The sequence below is a fragment of the Carassius gibelio genome, chromosome B14 (assembly GCF_023724105.1).
Source record: "Carassius gibelio isolate Cgi1373 ecotype wild population from Czech Republic chromosome B14, carGib1.2-hapl.c, whole genome shotgun sequence".
NCBI classification, from domain to species: Eukaryota; Metazoa; Chordata; class Actinopteri; order Cypriniformes; family Cyprinidae; genus Carassius; species Carassius gibelio.
Genome location: NC_068409.1, coordinates 8,960,087 through 8,980,000, shown reverse-complemented (window position 1 = coordinate 8,980,000; position 19,914 = coordinate 8,960,087). Strand labels below are relative to the sequence as shown.

General features: G+C 33.5%; 1 protein-coding gene across 1 annotated transcript; it reads right to left on the bottom strand.

The window, feature by feature from the left end:
• Positions 1-994: 994 nt before the first annotated feature.
• On the bottom strand, positions 995-18,693 carry bicc2 (bicaudal C homolog 2). The gene is made up of 19 exons (XM_052573598.1): positions 18,443-18,693; positions 16,482-16,528; positions 15,770-15,839; positions 14,758-14,837; positions 14,522-14,683; positions 14,368-14,421; positions 13,126-13,320; positions 12,793-13,056; positions 11,126-11,257; positions 10,080-10,269; positions 9,771-9,904; positions 8,963-9,123; positions 8,768-8,858; positions 8,562-8,601; positions 5,849-5,997; positions 3,177-3,321; positions 2,794-2,939; positions 1,604-1,703; positions 995-1,501 (listed from the first exon to the last, which is right to left on the bottom strand). Exons 1-19 carry the CDS (start codon positions 18,672-18,674, stop codon positions 1,374-1,376), a joined length of 2,520 nt encoding a protein of 839 aa, XP_052429558.1. The 5' UTR covers positions 18,675-18,693; the 3' UTR covers positions 995-1,373.
• Between the last annotated feature and the right edge of the window lie 1,221 nt (positions 18,694-19,914).

The following is a 19,914-nucleotide window of genomic DNA, read 5'->3' as shown; positions in this document are numbered from 1 at the left end:
AATGACATCATTTGATCATTTCCTAGGAAAAATTATTCCTAGGACGAGTCTTAATACACAAAACCTAAGCTCTGGTAGAGGCAGAGACAGTGAAAGGTCGCCCTCTATTGGCTGAGGTTTTTGTGTCGCAGAAATCTATTTAAATTAAAATAATAATTATAGTTGAAAATATTTTAATCAAGTTTTGAATTTCAAAACATATTTGAAAAATGACTTCGATTAAAATAAGGATTATTTTATAACATATTTTAATACAGGTTTGTACAAATAAAACTATTTACATTAAAAAATGATTATTATACGTAAATGATTACGTATTGGTCACACAAATGTACATTAAAAAATAATTATTTATTTTATTGAAGGTTTTGTCAGAAAAAAAATATTGTACTTAAAATAATTTTATGATTTATTTTAATGAAGGTTGTCACAAAAAAATATTGTAATTAAAATAATTATTATTTATTTCAACAAAGTTAAATTAAATTAAATTAAAACAATTATTTTATATCTTATTTTAATGAAGGTTTTGTCACAGAATCTTAGTTTAAAATAATACTTTTGTTTACTTCACTGGTTTGCACTATCTGCTATGTGCCTTGTGCTGCTTTACTTATCTTTCTTTTTACATTACCTATTTGTACTTTATATTTTATTATCTGTATTAAATGTTCTACTGTTAGTGTTATCCGTATGCACCAAGGGTCCGAGAGTAACACAATTTCAATTCTCTATATGTATGTAATATACATGTGGAAGAACTGACAATAAAGCAGACTTGACTTGACTAATAATTTTATTATTTACTTGAATGGAGGTGTTTTATAAAGCATTATTTAAATTTAAATAATTATTTTATAACACTTTTTATAGGGCCATATTTATCCTGTGATCATTGTATGCTTACAGTAATTCAGTATTACTTTTTTTTATTAAGTTTCGTCACCACAATTCTAAAATCAAAAACTGCTTCAAGTTAATACAGGAAACTGTGTGTTTTTTGGTTCTCATTTAATGGGAGATCCAAATTTAACTGACATTAAAGCATAGTCGTAAAGTATTCTCATACTGGAACAATACATAAAGGAAATGAAGTTTGCATAGAAGAGCAGTAGAGAGAGAAACAGAGGTAGAGAGAGTCAGAGGCTTGCATACTAAGTGTGGGTTCTGGGCAGGCAGTCGGTCGGTTCACGCTGAAGGTCACACTTCTCTGCATGTTTCCTCTGAGAGTCACAGCACATCTGTCCTCTCTGTCTTATATGGAAATCATCTATCATGTCACACTTTGATTGGTCCCAGAGGGGCACATGACAGGAAGCACAAACCGGTCCCAGGGGCATTATAGGAAGCTCTACATCGGTCACATCGTCCCATCACCAGCGGTTACTCTTGGCAGCCGCATCCTCGTTCATGATCCGCGGGAGACGGCCGCTCGCTCCTCCCTCCAGGTATCCCGACTTCATGCTGGACACTTCTGGAAACTTCCTCTTTTTGCTCAAATCTGTTTATGGGGGATAAAGTTTCAAATGAAAACTCAAGTGTTTCTATTTATCCACCATGTGTTGAGATGATCAGGTGTGTCAGATTGGTTAATGAGAGTGACCCGTGATGGCGAGGATCATCTTGCGTCGCGCTCCAAACGTGTTCACGCCCACTTCCTTCAAATCCTCGTCTGAGAGTGTCAGGAACGTCTGGTAATCGATCTGACAGACCAGAGAACATTCACAGTAGGTGTGTTTTTGTGTGCAAAAGTGTGTCGTGTGGTTAGACGTTTGACTTTATAAACCCTTCATTACAGCAACATGAAGAAACCAACCACAGTTTGACTATCTGTCCGTCGTTCATCCATCAATTCATCAATTCATCAATCTGTCCGTCTATCTATATCTATCTATCTATCTATCTTTCTGTCTGTCTGTCTGTAAATAATTAATGTGTGAAAAAAATTCACAAATATTTAAATAATTGCAAATATCTGAATTGATGTCTGTAATACACTGCTAATATGTAATCATCCTCAAATAAAGGTGACTTAACCTGAGAAGACAAATTAAAAAAAAAATGTAAAACTCAAGAACAAATATCTGCTAATGGTGTTAAAGGAAAGTTGTATTATTTATTAAAGGCTCTATTTATTGCAAAGTCAAAATTGATCAAATGTAAGACAATTCTAAGAACAATAATACTTTATTAATATTTATTAAGTATCAGTAATATCTTTAACTGAATTACCTTTACAATGAAAACATTTAAATAACTGCACATATCTGATTTTCTGTCTTTAATACACTGCAATATATATATATATATATATATATACATATATATATAAGATATTTGTTTTATTTGATAAAATATAAAGTCTCGTTGGCAATTTGCTTCTCAAATGAATGTATCTTCATTTAGAAATGTTTAGATTTTTTGTACTGAATAACATTGCAAAAAACAAGTTTGTTATTCAGTATTTTTGTAGTGTAAATACAGATTTATTTCACAGACAGAAAAGAGTGCAGAATCTAGAGTTCTTCTCATGGAAGTCTAGTTTACTTTCTACTTACTGGCTCAAACTAAAATCAGAGTATTTCAAGATCTGAACTTTGGCAAACTCACTGACTAGTTCCATCTCAAACCTTTAGACTTGACTTTGTTTCCAGGCAGACTGAAATAAACCTGTGTGCTCTGACTCCTAAAAGCGCTCAGAGCCAGATATGCATCAGACAACAGCAGCGTGGGCGTCTGTGGGTGTGCCGTCTGGGACGTGCGTGTGCGTGTGTGTGTGGGTTGTGTATTTACCTCCTGTTGTTGGAAAATGTCGATGTATTTCTCCAGACCCAGCTGTGTCAGTAACTCTATAAGATCGTCTGCGTGGGAGGGACTGGGAGACCTGCCAATCAAATGTCTGGATGCCCCGCCCTCAAAGCCGGTCAGGTATCCCTCAGCTGCAGGTCAAAGGTCAAAACTAAGAAGCTCGTAATATTTTAATTTCCCAGTAGGTTTTAATCTTGACTCGTTTCAGCACAAGTGGTTGTTTCACCTTGAAATAAAGCTGCTGGCAGAATTAAATTGTGTAATGAGCAGCTCTCATTAACTAATTGAATCGTTGCTGCTAATTAAACACAATATGTCACACCCTCTACAATTAAAGAGCAGAGGGGTGAGTTTAGCAGCACACTTACTTGTTCGGGAAGCTGACAGACTGTAGGGAGTGAACGAGGATGATGATGGAGGTGGTGATGAAGACAAAGATCCACGTCTTTCTCTCCAGTTTTCCGAGTCACTGCCGATCCAGCTGCGCTCCTTCCCACTCTGTGAACTCCACGACTACAACCAGACAAAAACATTATTAAAAAGAGAGAAATTAAAACAACTTTTGTGCTTCTGTGAAACTATTATTGAAATAATAATAATAATAAATCTGAAAAGGGAACAGGTTTTACTATTGTACATTCTTAAAAATAAAGGTGCTTAAAAGGTTCTTCACGTGATGATATAGAGGAACCATTCAGTCAAAGGTTCTTTAAAGAACCATTTTTCTTCCGTTTTTATAATGTGAAGAACCTTGTTTTGCCACAAAGAATATTTTGTGAAGGTTCTTCAGATTTTAAAGGTTCTTTAATGGAACCATTTAGACAAAAAAGGTTCTATGGCATCATGAAGCACCTTTATTTTTAAGAGTGTCTGTCTCTTCTGCTCAACACAGTTCTGCATTTGTTTGATTAAAAATATAGTTAAATGTAAAATATTACATTTTGTGAAATATAATTACAATCTAATAATTTACAATCTTAACTGCCATTCCTTTTCTTCAGCAAGTAAGTTAAATTGATTAAAAGTGACAGTAAAGACATTTACAATGTTACAAAAGATTTCGGTTTCAAATAAATGCTGTTCTTTTGAACTTTATTTTCATCAAAGAATCCTGAAAAATTAAATGTATCAGTTTTTACCAAAATCTGAAGCAGCACAACTTTTGTACAATTTGGTAATAATCAGAAACGTTTCAGCTTTGTTTATTTTTTATTTTTTTTTATTCAGCTTTGATCAAGGGAATAAATAACATTTTACAATATATTTACATAGAAAACAGTTCTTTTATTGTAATATTATTTCACAATATTACTTCTTTTCTCTGTATTTCTAATCAAATAAATGCACCCTTGGAGTGACTTCTTTTATAAGCACTGAATTATTCCTCTTTTTTCATCTCGTGATCACTGTCTGCTTTGATTACACAGAGCAGCAAAACATCTGCTTTTGTATTCCACAGCAGACAGGAAGTCATAAAGGTTTGAGTAAATGATGACAAAAGGTACATCTTTGATTGAACTACCCTTTACAAACAGATAAAGCACAATGGAAAGAAAGCAACGCAAACAGATTTCAATAACTTTTCAATTTGAATCCTTCACAGGGCTTCACTTATTCTCAGAAATAATGTGATTCAAACAGCAGTAACAATCAAAAACAGATTCAGTCAGCGCTGCAGTGCGTTGCTAAACCGCTTCCATTGAGATCTTTAATTGGGAGAGTCTCATTATCCCAGCGGAGAGGAAATGAGGGAGGAAGTGAGGGGAACAGGGATGTGCTGCTCACTGTGTGCTCATACACGTCTGTGATTGGGGTTCAGAAAACTTTCTCCATGATTACACAGCTCTGAATGACAGACACCTGTGTGTGTGAGTGTGTGTGTGTGTGTGTGTGTGTTTGTGTGTGTGTGTGTGTGTGTGTGTGTGTGTGTGTGTGTGTTGTTCAGACTGTATCCCACTGATCAGAAATGAATCTTTTCATAAACCCATCACACACTCACACAGGTGGGTAATTGTGCAGTCTGTCATTTAGTACAAACACACACACACACACACACTTGCGTTTAATGTTTACACTCAGGAAATGTGAAGTTACTCATGGAGACCTAACTTTGATGAACTAGCTACAGCACGGCTAAGATTACTGTTCAAAAGTTTTAGTCCGTAAGATCTTTAATTGTTTTTGAAAGAAGTACGAAACTTTTCGTCATAATTTACTCATGTTATTTCAAACCTGTATGACTTTATGTCTGATGTGGCACAAAAAGCTGATGTTTTGCTGCTCTTTTCTATGTTAGAAGGAGATGTCAAACTCCCGAAAGAAAAGAAAAAGGAATATTTAAGATTTTCAATGTCCCTGAAAGAAGTCTTTTCTGCTCACCAAGGCTGCATTTATTTCATCATAAAAAAAAGAAATATTATTACAATTTTAAACGTGATTTTATGTGAATATAAAGTATTGTAAAACTAATGTGTTATTGACCTTGCATGCATGTGAATCTATTTTTAGAGACTCATAAAACAATATTAGCAACCTTAAAAATAGCATAATAGGGGCACTTTAAAAGAACAGCATTTATTTGAAACAGAAACTGTCACTTTTAATCAAAGCACTAATAAACAAACCAAAATTTGTTTTTTATGGTATATCCGTTGTCAAAACAACTTGATTTTTTGCATGTCATGAAGAAAATGTGAGTGATATTTGTTGGTGCAAAACTGTTACTGTGTTGACGCACATGCTGAACTTTGATACAGAGCTTTGAAAAGCCAAATTAGCTTTGTATAGAAACTAAAGTTTATATTATGTCCTCATTTAAAAAGCTAAAAGACTTCCTCCCACCAGCTACGGTCAAAGCACCTTGTTGTTCTTTCATAACATGGAATAAAGTGGCTTTCCAGAACCTTCACCCTCTCTGATCCCCTCTGGTGGAATGAGCGAACATTGTTTGCTCTTTAACAAAGTGCTAATGCTGCTAAGTTACTTTGGTTTAATGTGGGTGCTAAAAGCATAAATGTGAATTAAATATTGATGTGAGTACCTGCTGGTTGTGGTAGGGTCTGTAGCAGCGGCGGCTCACGGCTCTCAGCTCTTTCACAGCATCAGTGGGCATCGATTTTGAGAAGCCCAAGCCACTCCAGGTGTCTGTAGGGGTTCGAACCTCAGTCACCACAGGCTTCTGCTGCATGGCTATCACACACACACAGGTTTTCACAGATTAAATCACAACCATTATGAAACCCACACAAATTACACACTCAGAACCACATCCAGATTTACACTGGCATACAACAGCAGCTCTAATTAAAGTGTGTGCGAGCCTCTGTGTGTGTGAATCCCCCTGCATTATTAAACACCTGCCACCTAATTAAGCAACTTAATCAAAAGCAGTCATGCAGAGGAATGTGCTGCTACCTTTTTCACATCTCTCTCTCTCTCTCTCTCTCTCTCTCTCTCTCTGTGTGTGTGTGTTTGTGTGAGAATGAAGTGGTTTAAATGCGAGTTGTTTAAAAGTCACTGTATCAGTTTCTGGAGTATGTAGCAGAGTTATCATTAACTAAAAGTTAAAATACCATTAAAAATGTAAATAAAATTAGCATTAAAATAAATTAAATAATTGAAAATATTAAATGCGACTTATTTCATTTAAATTAGCTGGCAAAGCATCATTTCAAATTTTTTTATTTAACTTGAAGTGCTAAAATAACTAAAAATTTAACCATAAATAAAAATGAATAAGAAATATACAGATATTATTAAATAATAACAAAACTGACAAAATACACAACAAAATTACTAAAAATGAAAAATTAACTAAAATTGAAATGTAAACAGAAACAATATAGAACAATCTTATATCTGAAACATGTTTTTTTTTTCAGTAAAAAAGCAACAAGTACACTTATAATGTATAAATGCTTTACAAATTTAAATAATATTTTATTTATTTTAATATACATATATTAATTTATAATAACATTATATATTGATAAAAAAATAATTGTATATTGTATTTGTATATAGTTTAATACATGTACAATTATGTTGTATTAAAATATTTTATTGTATTAGCAAGCTGTATCACACACAAAGGGTTTTGCCCTGTTTTTTGCACATTTGTCACACTTAAAAGTTTCAGATCATCAAACTAATTTTGTATTTAAAAAGCCAAAAATATTCAAACCCACCTGGCCCTAAAAAATATATATATATATATATATATATATATATATATATATATATATATATATATATATATATATATATATATATATATATACTAAGATGGTTAAAGTACGTTTTACAAGTAATTACCATTAAAAATTTTCTACTTCAAAATCTCTTGTTTAATTCAATTAGTTATTTGTGATTTCTCATTTTTGGTTAATTCACTAGCAATTTCTAAGTGAAAATTGTTAATCCTACATCCAATTTTCTAATAATATAATTAATTTTAAATAATACTATAATTATTGAGTATTGAGTAGAAATATTCCTTGTATCTCAATCAACAAGAGGTGCAGAAGTGTCATCACGTCTCGTGTCATCTAGCCAGAATGATCTGATGTCAGGTTTCTCCGTGTGTTTTCGTGTGTGTGACTGTTCATCTGTCTGCATATTCAGTAGGTGGAGTGGCTGTGCTCCATTATGAATCTGGCAGCGTGTTACTCTGAAATGGGTCCCTCTATCACCCTCTCTGGCACTGCGTAACGCTTAAATGGCTCCCCTATATCACCTCTCTGGCACACTCCTGCTCTTTAATCCATTTTGAGCTTTATACAGCATGATGAATGCCAAATAGATGGAGCCTGCGGCGGCACGAGTCCATCCAGCCACGGCCCACAATAACAATCTGAGCTTAAATCACTCAACTTCAAGCCTTTTCATCTGATACACAAAGAATATACTTTGATGTGAGACACGGAAAATTATGCAGAAAAACGAGCTCACACACCCAAACTTTACTGTAAATACATATATCTTTTGAACTGTCATTATGGCACACCACCACTACCTATTATTATATAACAATTATTATTATTTGTAATATAATATGATATAATATCATATCATATCATATAATATAATATTAGCAGTTATCACATGTCATTTTGCACTAATGCTTCCTGAATAAAAACAAGCTCAGGTTGCTAGAAAAATATTTTTTATAATAAATAATAAATGCACCCATGATGTATAAATAAATCCGAAGTTAAATCCATGTTTTTATTTATTTATTAATTTAAATATTTACTATTTTCAAAACAGTATATTATATTCATAATATGCAGTATACAGGTCATATAAAAGTATATAAAACTGAACAAATTAGAAACTATAATTCTTATATTATACTTTTTAAAAATAAAAATATCTAAAAAGACAAAAACATACGTAGTGTATTCTAATAATACAATAATAATCTATACCATTTTATATATTTCTAGATGGCTTGGTAGTAGTAGTAACAAATAAAAATGTGTTTAGTTATCATAAAATACAGCCACACTGCAAAAAACTGTTCAAATTTGATTAATAATTTTTATCATTCTATATAATATATCATATTTTTTACTTTATTTGATTATACTACTTTTTATTATATTATATTATATTATATTATATTATATTATATTATATTATATTATATTATATTATATTATATTATATTATATTATATTATATTATATTATATCAAGTTATCAATCGTCTTTTCTTATGTTTTACGTCCTACAATAAAAAAACATACAAACCTTGAGTTGCCAGAAGCTTCTTTCTCTCATATTCATGATCCTGTTCAAATAAACAGCAAACAAAAACTGTCTCAAAAAACCAGTAAGACTGAATGTTTTGTGTGTGAATTGTAACTGAGAGCTAAATCTCACAAGACCTGTCTTTCTGAAAACTTTTCATACAAAAGATGTAATACGTTTAAAAAACAGTTTTGCTCTCGTTTTACCTCATTATTAGCGTCCACAGATGGGAATATTCTCAAACTACAGCGTCTGTCTCTGTTCAGATAAAAACCATCCACCTCTGCTCTCACTGACCTGAAACACACACACACACACACACACAGAGAGAGAGAGAGAGCTTCATTCAGTGCTGTAAATCATATTCTAGACCACAATCGGTTCATGACAGATTTCTTTACCTCTCCGGCGTTTGCAGCGGGTTGGGCTCTCTCGAGGCCTCTGATTGGCTGCCTCTCCTCGAAGAGACATTGGGCTTGACGATGACCTCTCTGACCTCTGCGTGTGGCGTGACGCAGGGCTCCGTCTCTGCTTGTGTCGGCTGATCCTCAGTCTCTGGAATCTGATACAATCACATGATCAAAGTTTACTGTTTATAGTCAATCAATGTAAATTACTTTAGCATTTTATTACATCCATATTTAAATAGAAGATGTAGAAGTAGCAATTACCTTATTTCAAATGACTATTTTTTTATATGGTGAAATTATTATTAGTAGTCAAGCATATTTTTATTCTCAATTCTATTGATCATAATGAACCTGAAAATTTGAGTTTTAAACCATTTTGTTGGTTATTCCAATTATTTATAATTGATTACATTTGAACAATAAATATTCATAAAAATATTCATATTTAATAATATTTAGAAGTATTATTTAAATCGGCATGAAAATTAAAAGCAGCAAATAATACACCTATGATGTATGAATGCTTTACCATTTTAAATTCTATTTTATATATTTGAATATAAGAATTCTAAAAAATATTTTAATAATTGAATAACTAAAAATTCATAATTTTAATAATGCAATCAATTTATATTTTTGTAATTATATTTTATAAATAAGACATCGTTATTATTATTTATGTATTTTATTTTATTATTTATCTTATTTTATTTGAATTATGGGGTCAAACACGTTCTAGACAGGCGATATACATACAGTACACGAGTATGTCCATCATAAACATCATGTTCACCCAAACCTTCTCTAATTTGGATTCCACTCCTTTGATTCCTATCCTTCCATCTTCCGAGGAAACAGCCAATCCGGGAGGAGGCAAGGGGCGGGGCTTCCCAGAGAGAGACCCAATCATGGCATCAGGAGAGGGCACAGCACCTGAAGATTGACACAAAAGATGAAGATTGGTACAAAAAATTCACACACCCAAATTCACACATACCATTCATATAGCAAAACAAACACGAATGAGTGAAACTAAAGAGGATGAAGTGCGCGTACACACACACACACACACACCTGTCTCAGCACACACACACACACACACACACACCTGTCTCAGCGAGGTGCAGCTGCTGCATTAGTACATTGATCCAGTAGCTTGTGATTCCATTACTGGCCACCAGAGGGTCCAGCGGGGTCTTGGTCATCATGTTAACCTCAGTGGAGTCCAGGCCCAGCAGCAGACGTCTGGCCTCGTAAAGACTGCCGATGTTCCTCTCCAAACCTTTAACCACCACCGACTGGAGACAGACACTTTAAAGAGTTATCATTTAACACCTCATATGGAAAAAGTAATAATAACAATCATAATAATAAATAACAGTATAATAAAATATACTTATACAGTGCATTCAGAAAGTGTTTTCAATTTTATGTTGCAACTTGATATTACAATTTAAGTATGTTTTTTTTTATTAATTAAAATTACAAATTTAAAGAAAGTATATATAATTTGTTTAATATTACATTAATAAAATAGTATAATATGTTTGAATATTATTTTATGCATTTGTATATTACATCAGTTATAATCATTATATTCTTTCATTTTCTATTAGGAATATATTATATTTTACATATACTTTTATCATACAATTTTACAGTGTTGTTTTTTTTATATATTATGTGGTGAAATATAACCAAGACATGCTTTAAATTTCCCAGGAGAAAGCAAGCATTGGCATTGAACCTTGATCCATAACATGGATTCACTCCTGAATAAATGTGCAAGAAGACTATCTCACCATACTAGCCATACTTCTAAACATTGTGTTTAGTGCATCATAACTCAAAGAACACTACGTTAAAAACAGTATGTCAGCAGTGTCTGAATGGTGTCATATTTTTGGTGAATAATGAGCCATGCAAGGCTTTTGCTCTAATATGACCCGTACCCAAAAAAGTGAAATGATGAAACATGTGAAGGTAATGAATGCAGTGAGTTTACTGCTGTCAGTGTGAACGGCCCTAAAGATGATGACTGGGGTTTTAGGAAGTAAAAGAATGAAACTGTAATTGTAGTCTATGAATTTGTGTGCATGACTTTTCTCCTGAGTGTTTGGTGACAGGTGCATTGTGGGAGCTGTGCTGCAGTACCTTTGCTGTCTGCTTGACCTTGGGTTTGACGCTGATAAAAACACCCAGGTTCTGCATCATCTGAGCGAGTTTCCGAGGGTCAGACTCTCCCTCGTCCTTCAAATCAAACATCAGGCAGACGGGCAGACAGTCCTGACCGAGGAAACACACACACACACACACATCACACCAGCAGGAGACCAACACAGATGTGTCACACTCATTCATCTCAGAGGAAATGTACTTCATGACAAATGTCTTTTGTTTATTGTGTACTAAGCATACTGTGTGTTGTAATGCTGTCAGAATTGTGTGTTTGTGTTCTATTTGAACATTAAATGACATTTGCTTTGATATTTCCTAATGCAAATACTTTGAGACTTTTGTAACTGCGACACACTGCACATGTCGTCTGAGGCCACAGTATATAATGACTGAATGATAGAAACTTCTTCCCAAAACATTACAAATTCTCCATTTTAGTGCTATCAAACAATTAATCACAATAAATCGCATCCAAAATAAACGTTTTTGTTTGCATAATATATGTGTGTATACTTATTAGGTATATATTAAATGAAAATGTTATGTTTATATATTAAATATATGTGTATATATAATAGAACATTTTAGAATATTTATAAATAAATGTATAAACGTAAATATTTTAAATGTATATACTCTATTTGTGTGTGTATATATATATATATATATATATATATATATATATATATATATATATATATATATACACACATAATAAATATACACAGCACACATACATATAATGTAAACAAAAACTTATTTTGGATTAATCGTTTTACATCACTACTCTATTTATTATGTATATAAAGTATATATTTTGAAAATATGTACATGCATTCACATGTATATATTTATATTCAGAGAATTTATATTATATACTGTATAAATATATTTAATATATAAGCATAACATATTTGTCTTAAATAGGTGCATGTGTGTATTTTAATGCTGTCAAATGATTAATCATTTTTGTTAATAAATAAAAGTTTTTGTTTACATAATATATGCCTGTGTATATTTATTATGTTTATATATAAAAAACACACATACAGTATATATATATTTTTTTATATTTACATGTAATTATACATATAATTCATATTTTATATATATATTATGTGAACAGAATATTTTTTAAAATATATACATGCATGTGTGTGTATTTATATATACATAATGAATATACACAGGCATATATTACGCTAACAAAAACTTTTATTTTGGATGCAATTAATCATGAGTAATCATTTGACAGCATTAAAAAATATTTTATTATACTTTATTTTATTTAAATTTACAAATTTTTCTATTTTATTTGGATCTATTTTTATTAGTTTTAGTTTAAGATAACAACACTGGATTAAGACTATTACTTATTTTAAAATATACTTAACTTATGAGTCTTTTCTTTTTTAATTTATTATTACAGTTAGTTGACAAAGCAACATTTCTAATTTTCATTTAGTTTAGCTAGAAGTAAAGAAATGAACTAAAACTAACCATGAAATAAAAAAATAAAAAATAAATAAATAAATAAGATAAAATAAAAAATATTCATAAGTAGAATTTTCACTTCATGTGACCATTACATCCACATACTGAGCTCAACACACACACACACACACACACACACAGGTCTGTACCATGAGCTGCTGTCGAGCGACACACACTCCGTCGGCCGTGCCCTGTATCAGCAGCGAGGGTGTGTGCTGCGGCGCGCTGAGGTCAGGCAGGATGATCTGAGTGTGCGTCTGATGCATGACGGTCAGGAAGTTAGCTCCGTTCTGACCCAACAGGAACAGGTGCTGCTGCGAGGTCACGTCCAGCTGTGTGCTCACCATCACCCCCGTTACCCCGGCCAGCGCCTCCGCACCCAGCAGCAGCTCCATCAGGACGCAGGTGGCCTTCTGCAGAGGTCAAAGGTCAGTTATTGATGCTGCATGCGGCGCTGTGAGGTGTGTGAAGGCGAGCGTCACCTTGACGGCGGCGGCGTTTCCCTGCGTTCCTCTCACGCTGCAGGTGCTGCAGTAGAGTTTGGGCTGCGTCCTGAAGCTGACGCTCACTCCGAACGCCTGAGCCACGTGCTGAATCACCGGCGAGCCCGTGTCACACACCACACCTCCCACAAGAGTCACAGGCAGGTCAAAGGTCAGCACCAGGGGCTGCAGGTCCTGCAAATTTATGGGGATTCACACACCCATAAAACAATATTTCAATCTAAATATATGAATCTTGAATACAAAGCCATATATTTTAAAAGTAGCATGACAAATACTAGCATAATGTAAAAAACTTTAAAACTTTATATTTTTTGACTTTTATACATAAACATGTATATAATTATATTGTAATTTAATATTTTATGTTATATGATACTGATATTATAAATTAATCATTTATATTATGTTATATTGTAATTATTATGTTAACTAAATATTAAAATGTGTTAAATCATCACAAAAAATATGAAAATTAAAGTAACTTAATGGTCATTAAATGTAATTGCTGTAGTACTATTAATATATATATAACATTTTTTGTTTTAAGCATCCTAAAAGTTAAAGGTATCATAATAGAAATTACCATAAAGTATAAATACTTAACAAATGTTAGGGTTAGGGTTAATTATTTATATATTATAACGTATTAATTTGCAATATTATATTAATAAATTCTAATTAACATTATGATATAAGATTATATATGATAGTTGTAAGGGTTATAGTCATCTAAATATAAAATAATGAACTGTTACTTTAAATAAAATGTAATATAATATAATATAAATATAAATATATAATCTAAAAATTTTACTTATTTTATTTAAGTTTGCTGCCAAGGCAACATTACTCTTTTTTTCTTCTCTTGCTAAAATAACTAAAACTAAGTTAAAATTAAAACTAAAAAATTAATATTATAATAGATATTATTTTAAAAAACACCAACAAAAACTGATCCGAAAGAAAAATACAACATAATAATAATGAGTGAAAATTTTGTTTTCAGTGATACACATCAGTTGACACCTCACTAAGTGCATTTTATGACCCTTTTATGCTCTTGATCTTTCTCTTTCTCTTTTTGAGGAGAAAAACAACCAAGACATGTCTCAAACATAAAAATATTTTGAAATAAATAAATAATCTAAATATATGAATCCTGATTATAAATTCCCCTGTTTGGTATGTATTGAATATTAATGTGAATGCGTCACTGACCCGGATCTGTCTCCTGGCAGACTCCACCCCCTGAACCGGCCCAGCGATTGACACCTGCAGGTATATACTTACTTATATTTCCATCTAAACCTCAAATGAATCCTGTACTGTAGTATGTACAGCAGTATGATACAACAGTGAGGGAAGGGAGCACCTGGTTGCTCTTTTCTCCTGCGCTGTTGTTCCGGTTGGAATCGGGGAAGTGGATGTGGCAGGAAGTGTCCTCCATCACCTTCTTAATGTTCCCGCCTCCTTTCCCGATCACATGAGAGTGCTCTGTGTGTGTGACGTCCATCTTCAGGGTGACTTTATTCACCTGTGCACAGGTGGGCTGCTGTGAGACCACCGCCGGGCAGATGAACAGAGAAACCAAAGAAGCTCAAGCCTCACCTTAGTCTCCAGAAGCTGCAGAATCATGCGTTTGGCCTCCAGAACGTTTGCTCTCTTCCCCTCCACCTTCACATGAGGATCTGAACAGAAACACACAAATCCTCACAATGCATTTCACTTCTATAACTCCAAACTATTCAGTGGAAAACGGGTGGGTTGGGATCATAAAAATGGCCTTTATTTTTGTGTGCATTAAAAACTAATCATTTAGCAAATGGAGATAATCATTATATTATGAAAATAATTTTTTCCCTTTGACTTTATTGTGAACAATATCAGTTAAAGGTTATTTATTTATTTTTTTTAGTACTTAAACTAAACAAAATGAGAAAAAGTTGCATTGGCGCCTAAATTAAATAAAATAAGTTTAAGGTTTTTTTTTTTTTTTATTTCAGATGGTTTATTTTATTATTAACATTCATGTTTTCTATTTAGTTTATATCATCTGACCTAAACCCTAAAAGATAATATGATGCATTTATAAATACATATTATTCATAATAATCATAATAATCATAATAATAATAAATACAAATTAATAATGATGATAATAATAATAATAATAATAATAATAATAATAATAATAATAATAATAATAATAATAATAATATGAGCCATTTTCCTAAATACATCTTAATACATGGCCAAAGGAAGGTTTTGTCATATTTATCTTACTAGACAATTATGTCCCCAAACCGAATCTTGTTTATGCATAAAAACCAAAGCACACTTTGGGCTTTAACCCATCTGACATCAGCTTAAACCTCATCTGCATATTCAGACTTCAGTCAGGTAAGATCTTAATAATGGCAAAAGCAATTGCATGTAACTAGACACCAGGAATACAGTGCATGGGTCATGCTCACTAGTTTAATGACACCTTTATGGTGCTTTGGAACTTTTTGGTCATTGTATGTAAAACAGCAGCCTGGACATTCAACTAAATGTCTCTTTTTAGGTTTGGACCAACATGAGGGTGAATAAATGATGACAGAAGTGTGACAGCTCTCACCTTTCTTTGATTTGGCACCGATCTTCAGCTTGGATGGCCATTTCACCTGCGTGTGTGTTTCGCTCATCACCTGAGACAATGAGTGTGTGAGGAAGAGAAACTCACGTTCAAAAGACACTCAATTTGCATCTTCACAGTCCATTCAACAGAGACAATGGCTCATTAGCATCTCAAAGCCCTTAGTTTTGCCTTCACAACAGCAAATCTGTTCTGTGTGTATGTTTGGGACAAAGTCACTTCAGTGACTTTTTTTCTCTCTCCTTAATTAACAAAAGACCAAAAACTCACAAAAAACAAAACAAAAAAAAAAACACGTGCACACGTTTGTTGATGTCTGCAGATGGCAGACGCTTTGACAGGATTATGAACGTTTAAATATGAAAATGTGAATGAAGCCCATATCAGGAACTGATCAAAGATGAGTTCATATCAGAGTAATTATAACCATAAAACACATTTTCATTACTTGAAATAAAATATACTAAATCTTAGAGTTAGATATTGTTAGAGTTAGATCCCAAAGCAACTGAGTACTCAAACAACTAGATATATTTAATCTAAAACTTATAATAAATAATAAAAATGACATACAACAAAAACTAAAACTTACTATATACATAATTCAAATATGAACAAAAACTTATCAAATATCAAATGACAATCATAATATCAATAATATTAGATGTTTACTTGAACTCTTTTGGTTTCTTACCTTCTGGAAGAACTCCTCACCTGTGAGTCCAGAACCTTCTGCAGGAGCTAAAGACAAAGAGCAAAGAAAGAAGATTTATATGCCATATTTTATATTAAAACATTATAATACAATTATAACAAAATGTATTTTGTAAAATATTTCATTATGTATATATTTAATTATACATGATACAATATATAATGGAATTTAAATATTACATTATATTACATAATTTGCATTTATAAAACCAAGTTTTGTTCATATTTTGTGCTCTGTTTACAGATTTTCTATATAGTCTGTTTCTAAAGTATACTATGTGTCAACAAATAAATAACCATTTGCAGACAAATACATAAATACACACATATGTTTTACCAACAATGTAAAGGGCACTTAAAAAAATAAACAGCTGTGTGCTTTTGTAAATAATAATAATAATAATAATACTTTTACAATTAAATAGTTTACTTATATTGCATGTTTTGTACTCATAATAGCATATTTTGTTCTTATTGTGCCCTGTTTTAACAATTTATTCTAAACTATATGTAGACAATATATAGGCATATGATACATTATATACTTAACATTAAATTGAAATGTTACTGAAATAAACAAATAAATAAATGAAGAAACAGTGTGTGTTTATGGATTGGTTTGCTAAATCTCTAAATAAACTACAAAACACAAACATTTAATCTCAAACAGACTTCAAACACGTAAAGGCAGTGTGTGTGTGTGTGTGTGTGTGTGTGTGTGTGTGTACCTGGTACTCATTACATTATGGCAACCAAATATATCCACAAGGATAGTTTTACCAGCAGTTTTCACCTTGTGGGGACCCTTTTTTAAAGTCTCCATGAGGAAAGCAGCTTATAAACCATACAGAATTAAGCTTTTGTAAATCTAAATCAGCAGAAAGTTTTGTGTGAGGGGTAGGTTTAGGCCTAGGGTTTAGGTAGAGAGATATAAAATACAGTTTGTACAGTCTGAAAACCATTGTGCCTATAGAGAGTGTATATCTGTGTGTGTGTGTGAGGATGGTAAAGTTAAACACATTTGCCCCAGAGAGACATTTACAGGGTTAGGGTGAACATCCCTCCTTTCATTAACTGCTCTTCATCGCTACGGGTTACACGGCTCTGCAAGCAAGAATGACTGAACAACCAGCGTGTGTGTGAGTGAGAGTGTGTGTGTGTGTGTGCGTGTAAAAGAAAAAGCCCCCAAAGCTGCTTCTGAGAAACGGCGTCAAACAGCAAAGTTATGTTAGAGCGACCGATGCTGACGCAAAACTAATTCACCTCCCTGTGAAAGAAGCAAACACAGCGAACTAAAGACACAATGAGCAGAAACACAGACAACTGAAGCACGAATCACTGTTAAAGTGGAGTGTGTGTGAAGTCCGAGCGTTTGAGATCCAGACACGAGCGATTCCTCAAATCATGTGTGTCTATGAAGAGTAACCAGTAATCAGAGTCACCTTTTTCCAAAAACAATACTAATTTTTCTAATTCTAAGGAACAACAGGTGAAAGATCTGCTGTGAGGTTGATCTTAAAAGTGAAAGTCTGAGGAGCACTGAAGGAATACTTCTGAACTTCTGTACCAGATCAGCACACAAACATGTTTGCTTTCCTCCCAGACCAGCTCAATCTGTCACTCGCTCTCATCTCAGAGGGATTTGAATGCCAGCTCCAGCTCGTGTTGATGAATCGTGGGCAGTTAAACAGGACTCCGGGATCTTCCTGGACAGCTCATGATAACAGATCATTAAACCTGTTCATCACAGCAGAAGCGCCACACAAACAGGCCACATCCATCTAATGCTGCCTAACATCACATCTCAGTGAATTTCAGAAGGGCATTTTGCTGGAAAACCATGACAGGTGGCTTTCTCGATGGGTTTCATTTGCATGCACAGGTTAATGAAGCTTCTTCAGGAATAAATGTTCGGATTACTGTCATCGATCATACACTGACCGTACAGCATGAGCTCCAGCTTCTTCCGGTCGATCCGGAATCTCTCCTCCACGCACTCCGGGTCTGAAGGCTCCTGGAGTTCAGATCCTTCATCCTCCTCGTCCTCATCCTCCTCCTCCTTCTTCTTGTTGTTCTGGTTTTGCGGGGTCTGGTTCTGGTCCAGCTGCGGCCCGTCGCAGGACTCTGGTTCAGGAGACTCTGGAACAGAGCTGCATGTCTCTGAGGCTGCCATAGTGAGTGTGTGTGTGTGTGTCTGTCAGTGTGACCAAGGAAACAAGAAAAAGAGGGGCCCTGACACACACACACACACACACACACACACACACACACACACACACACACCTCAGAACAGAGCAATATAGCATATCACACCCCTCTAACAGATCACATGACCACAAAGCAGCTGAGAAGTTCTGTATCACTGTTGTTTCTCCTAAAATAAGAGGCTCAAATGAGTCACTGTTGAAAGTTCTGAACAGCAACGTTAATGGAATGTTTGCCCAACGTAACCTTGTTTTTAATAATGTCAGCATAAAAACATACAAAAACATGGAAGTACTTTTTTTTGGAATGTCAATACTTGTTTCAGAATGTTCATAAACATTTAAAAGTAACATGCCCATAATGTTTGCAATACAGTCAAATGAAATATTCAGCACTGACATATCTTAAAGTCTGTCATTGTTATCGATTTGTATCGGGATGCACACCAGTATACATATAGTTTCTAAAAGGCACATAAAAAAAACTCTTTGTAACACTAGTATGGTGACCATTTCTTACTATTAACTAGTTGCTTTTTTGCATGCCTATTATTAAAGAGAAAGTACGGAGCCCCGCGCATGACATGCAGGAAAAAATATTAGGCTAAATCGTGTGCACGATTTACTAATTCGTTCCCTCAATGTACTAAAACCTGCACACGAATAATATTGCGTTCACTCGATTTATAAATTGTGTGCACGATTTACTAATTCGTTCCCTCGATTTGCTAAATCGTAAATAGTTAATCGAGGGAATGCAATAGTAATTGTGTGTTTAAAAGTTTTAGTACATTAAGGAAAATAATTAGTAAATTGTGCGCACAATTTGTTTATTTTTTTCTTCCATGTCATGTGCAAGGCTCTGTAAGAAAGTTCACCCAAAAATGAATAATCTGTCATTAATTACTCACCCTAATGTTGCTCCAAACCCTTAAAACCTTTGTCCTCGGAACACAAATTAAGATATTTTTTATGAAATCCGAGAGCTTTCTGATCCGGCATAGACAGCAATGGATCTACCATGGTGAAGGTACAGAAAGGCAGTAAAGGACATCAATAAGATAGTCCACGTGACATCAGTGGTTCAAGCTACTTAATACTTTTTGTGCAGAAAGAAAACAAAAATAACAACTTTATTCAACAATTTCTTCTCTTCTGGGTCAGTCAGCTGCCATTCACAAAAATATCACGACTGTTTATTATTATTTA

Excerpts from the sequence above, each read along its gene's own strand:
- bicc2 (XM_052573598.1), bottom strand. The coding sequence starts at position 18,674 with ATGGCAGCCTCAGAGACATGCAGCTCTGTTCCAGAGTCTCCTGAACCA. Across the intron at positions 13,057-13,125 it reads GAAACGCCGCCGCCGTCAAG|AAGGCCACCTGCGTCCTGAT; the intron begins GTGACGCTCGCC and ends TGACCTCTGCAG. Across the intron at positions 1,704-2,793 it reads ACATTTTCCAACAACAGGAG|ATCGATTACCAGACGTTCCT; the intron begins GTAAATACACAA and ends CTGGTCTGTCAG.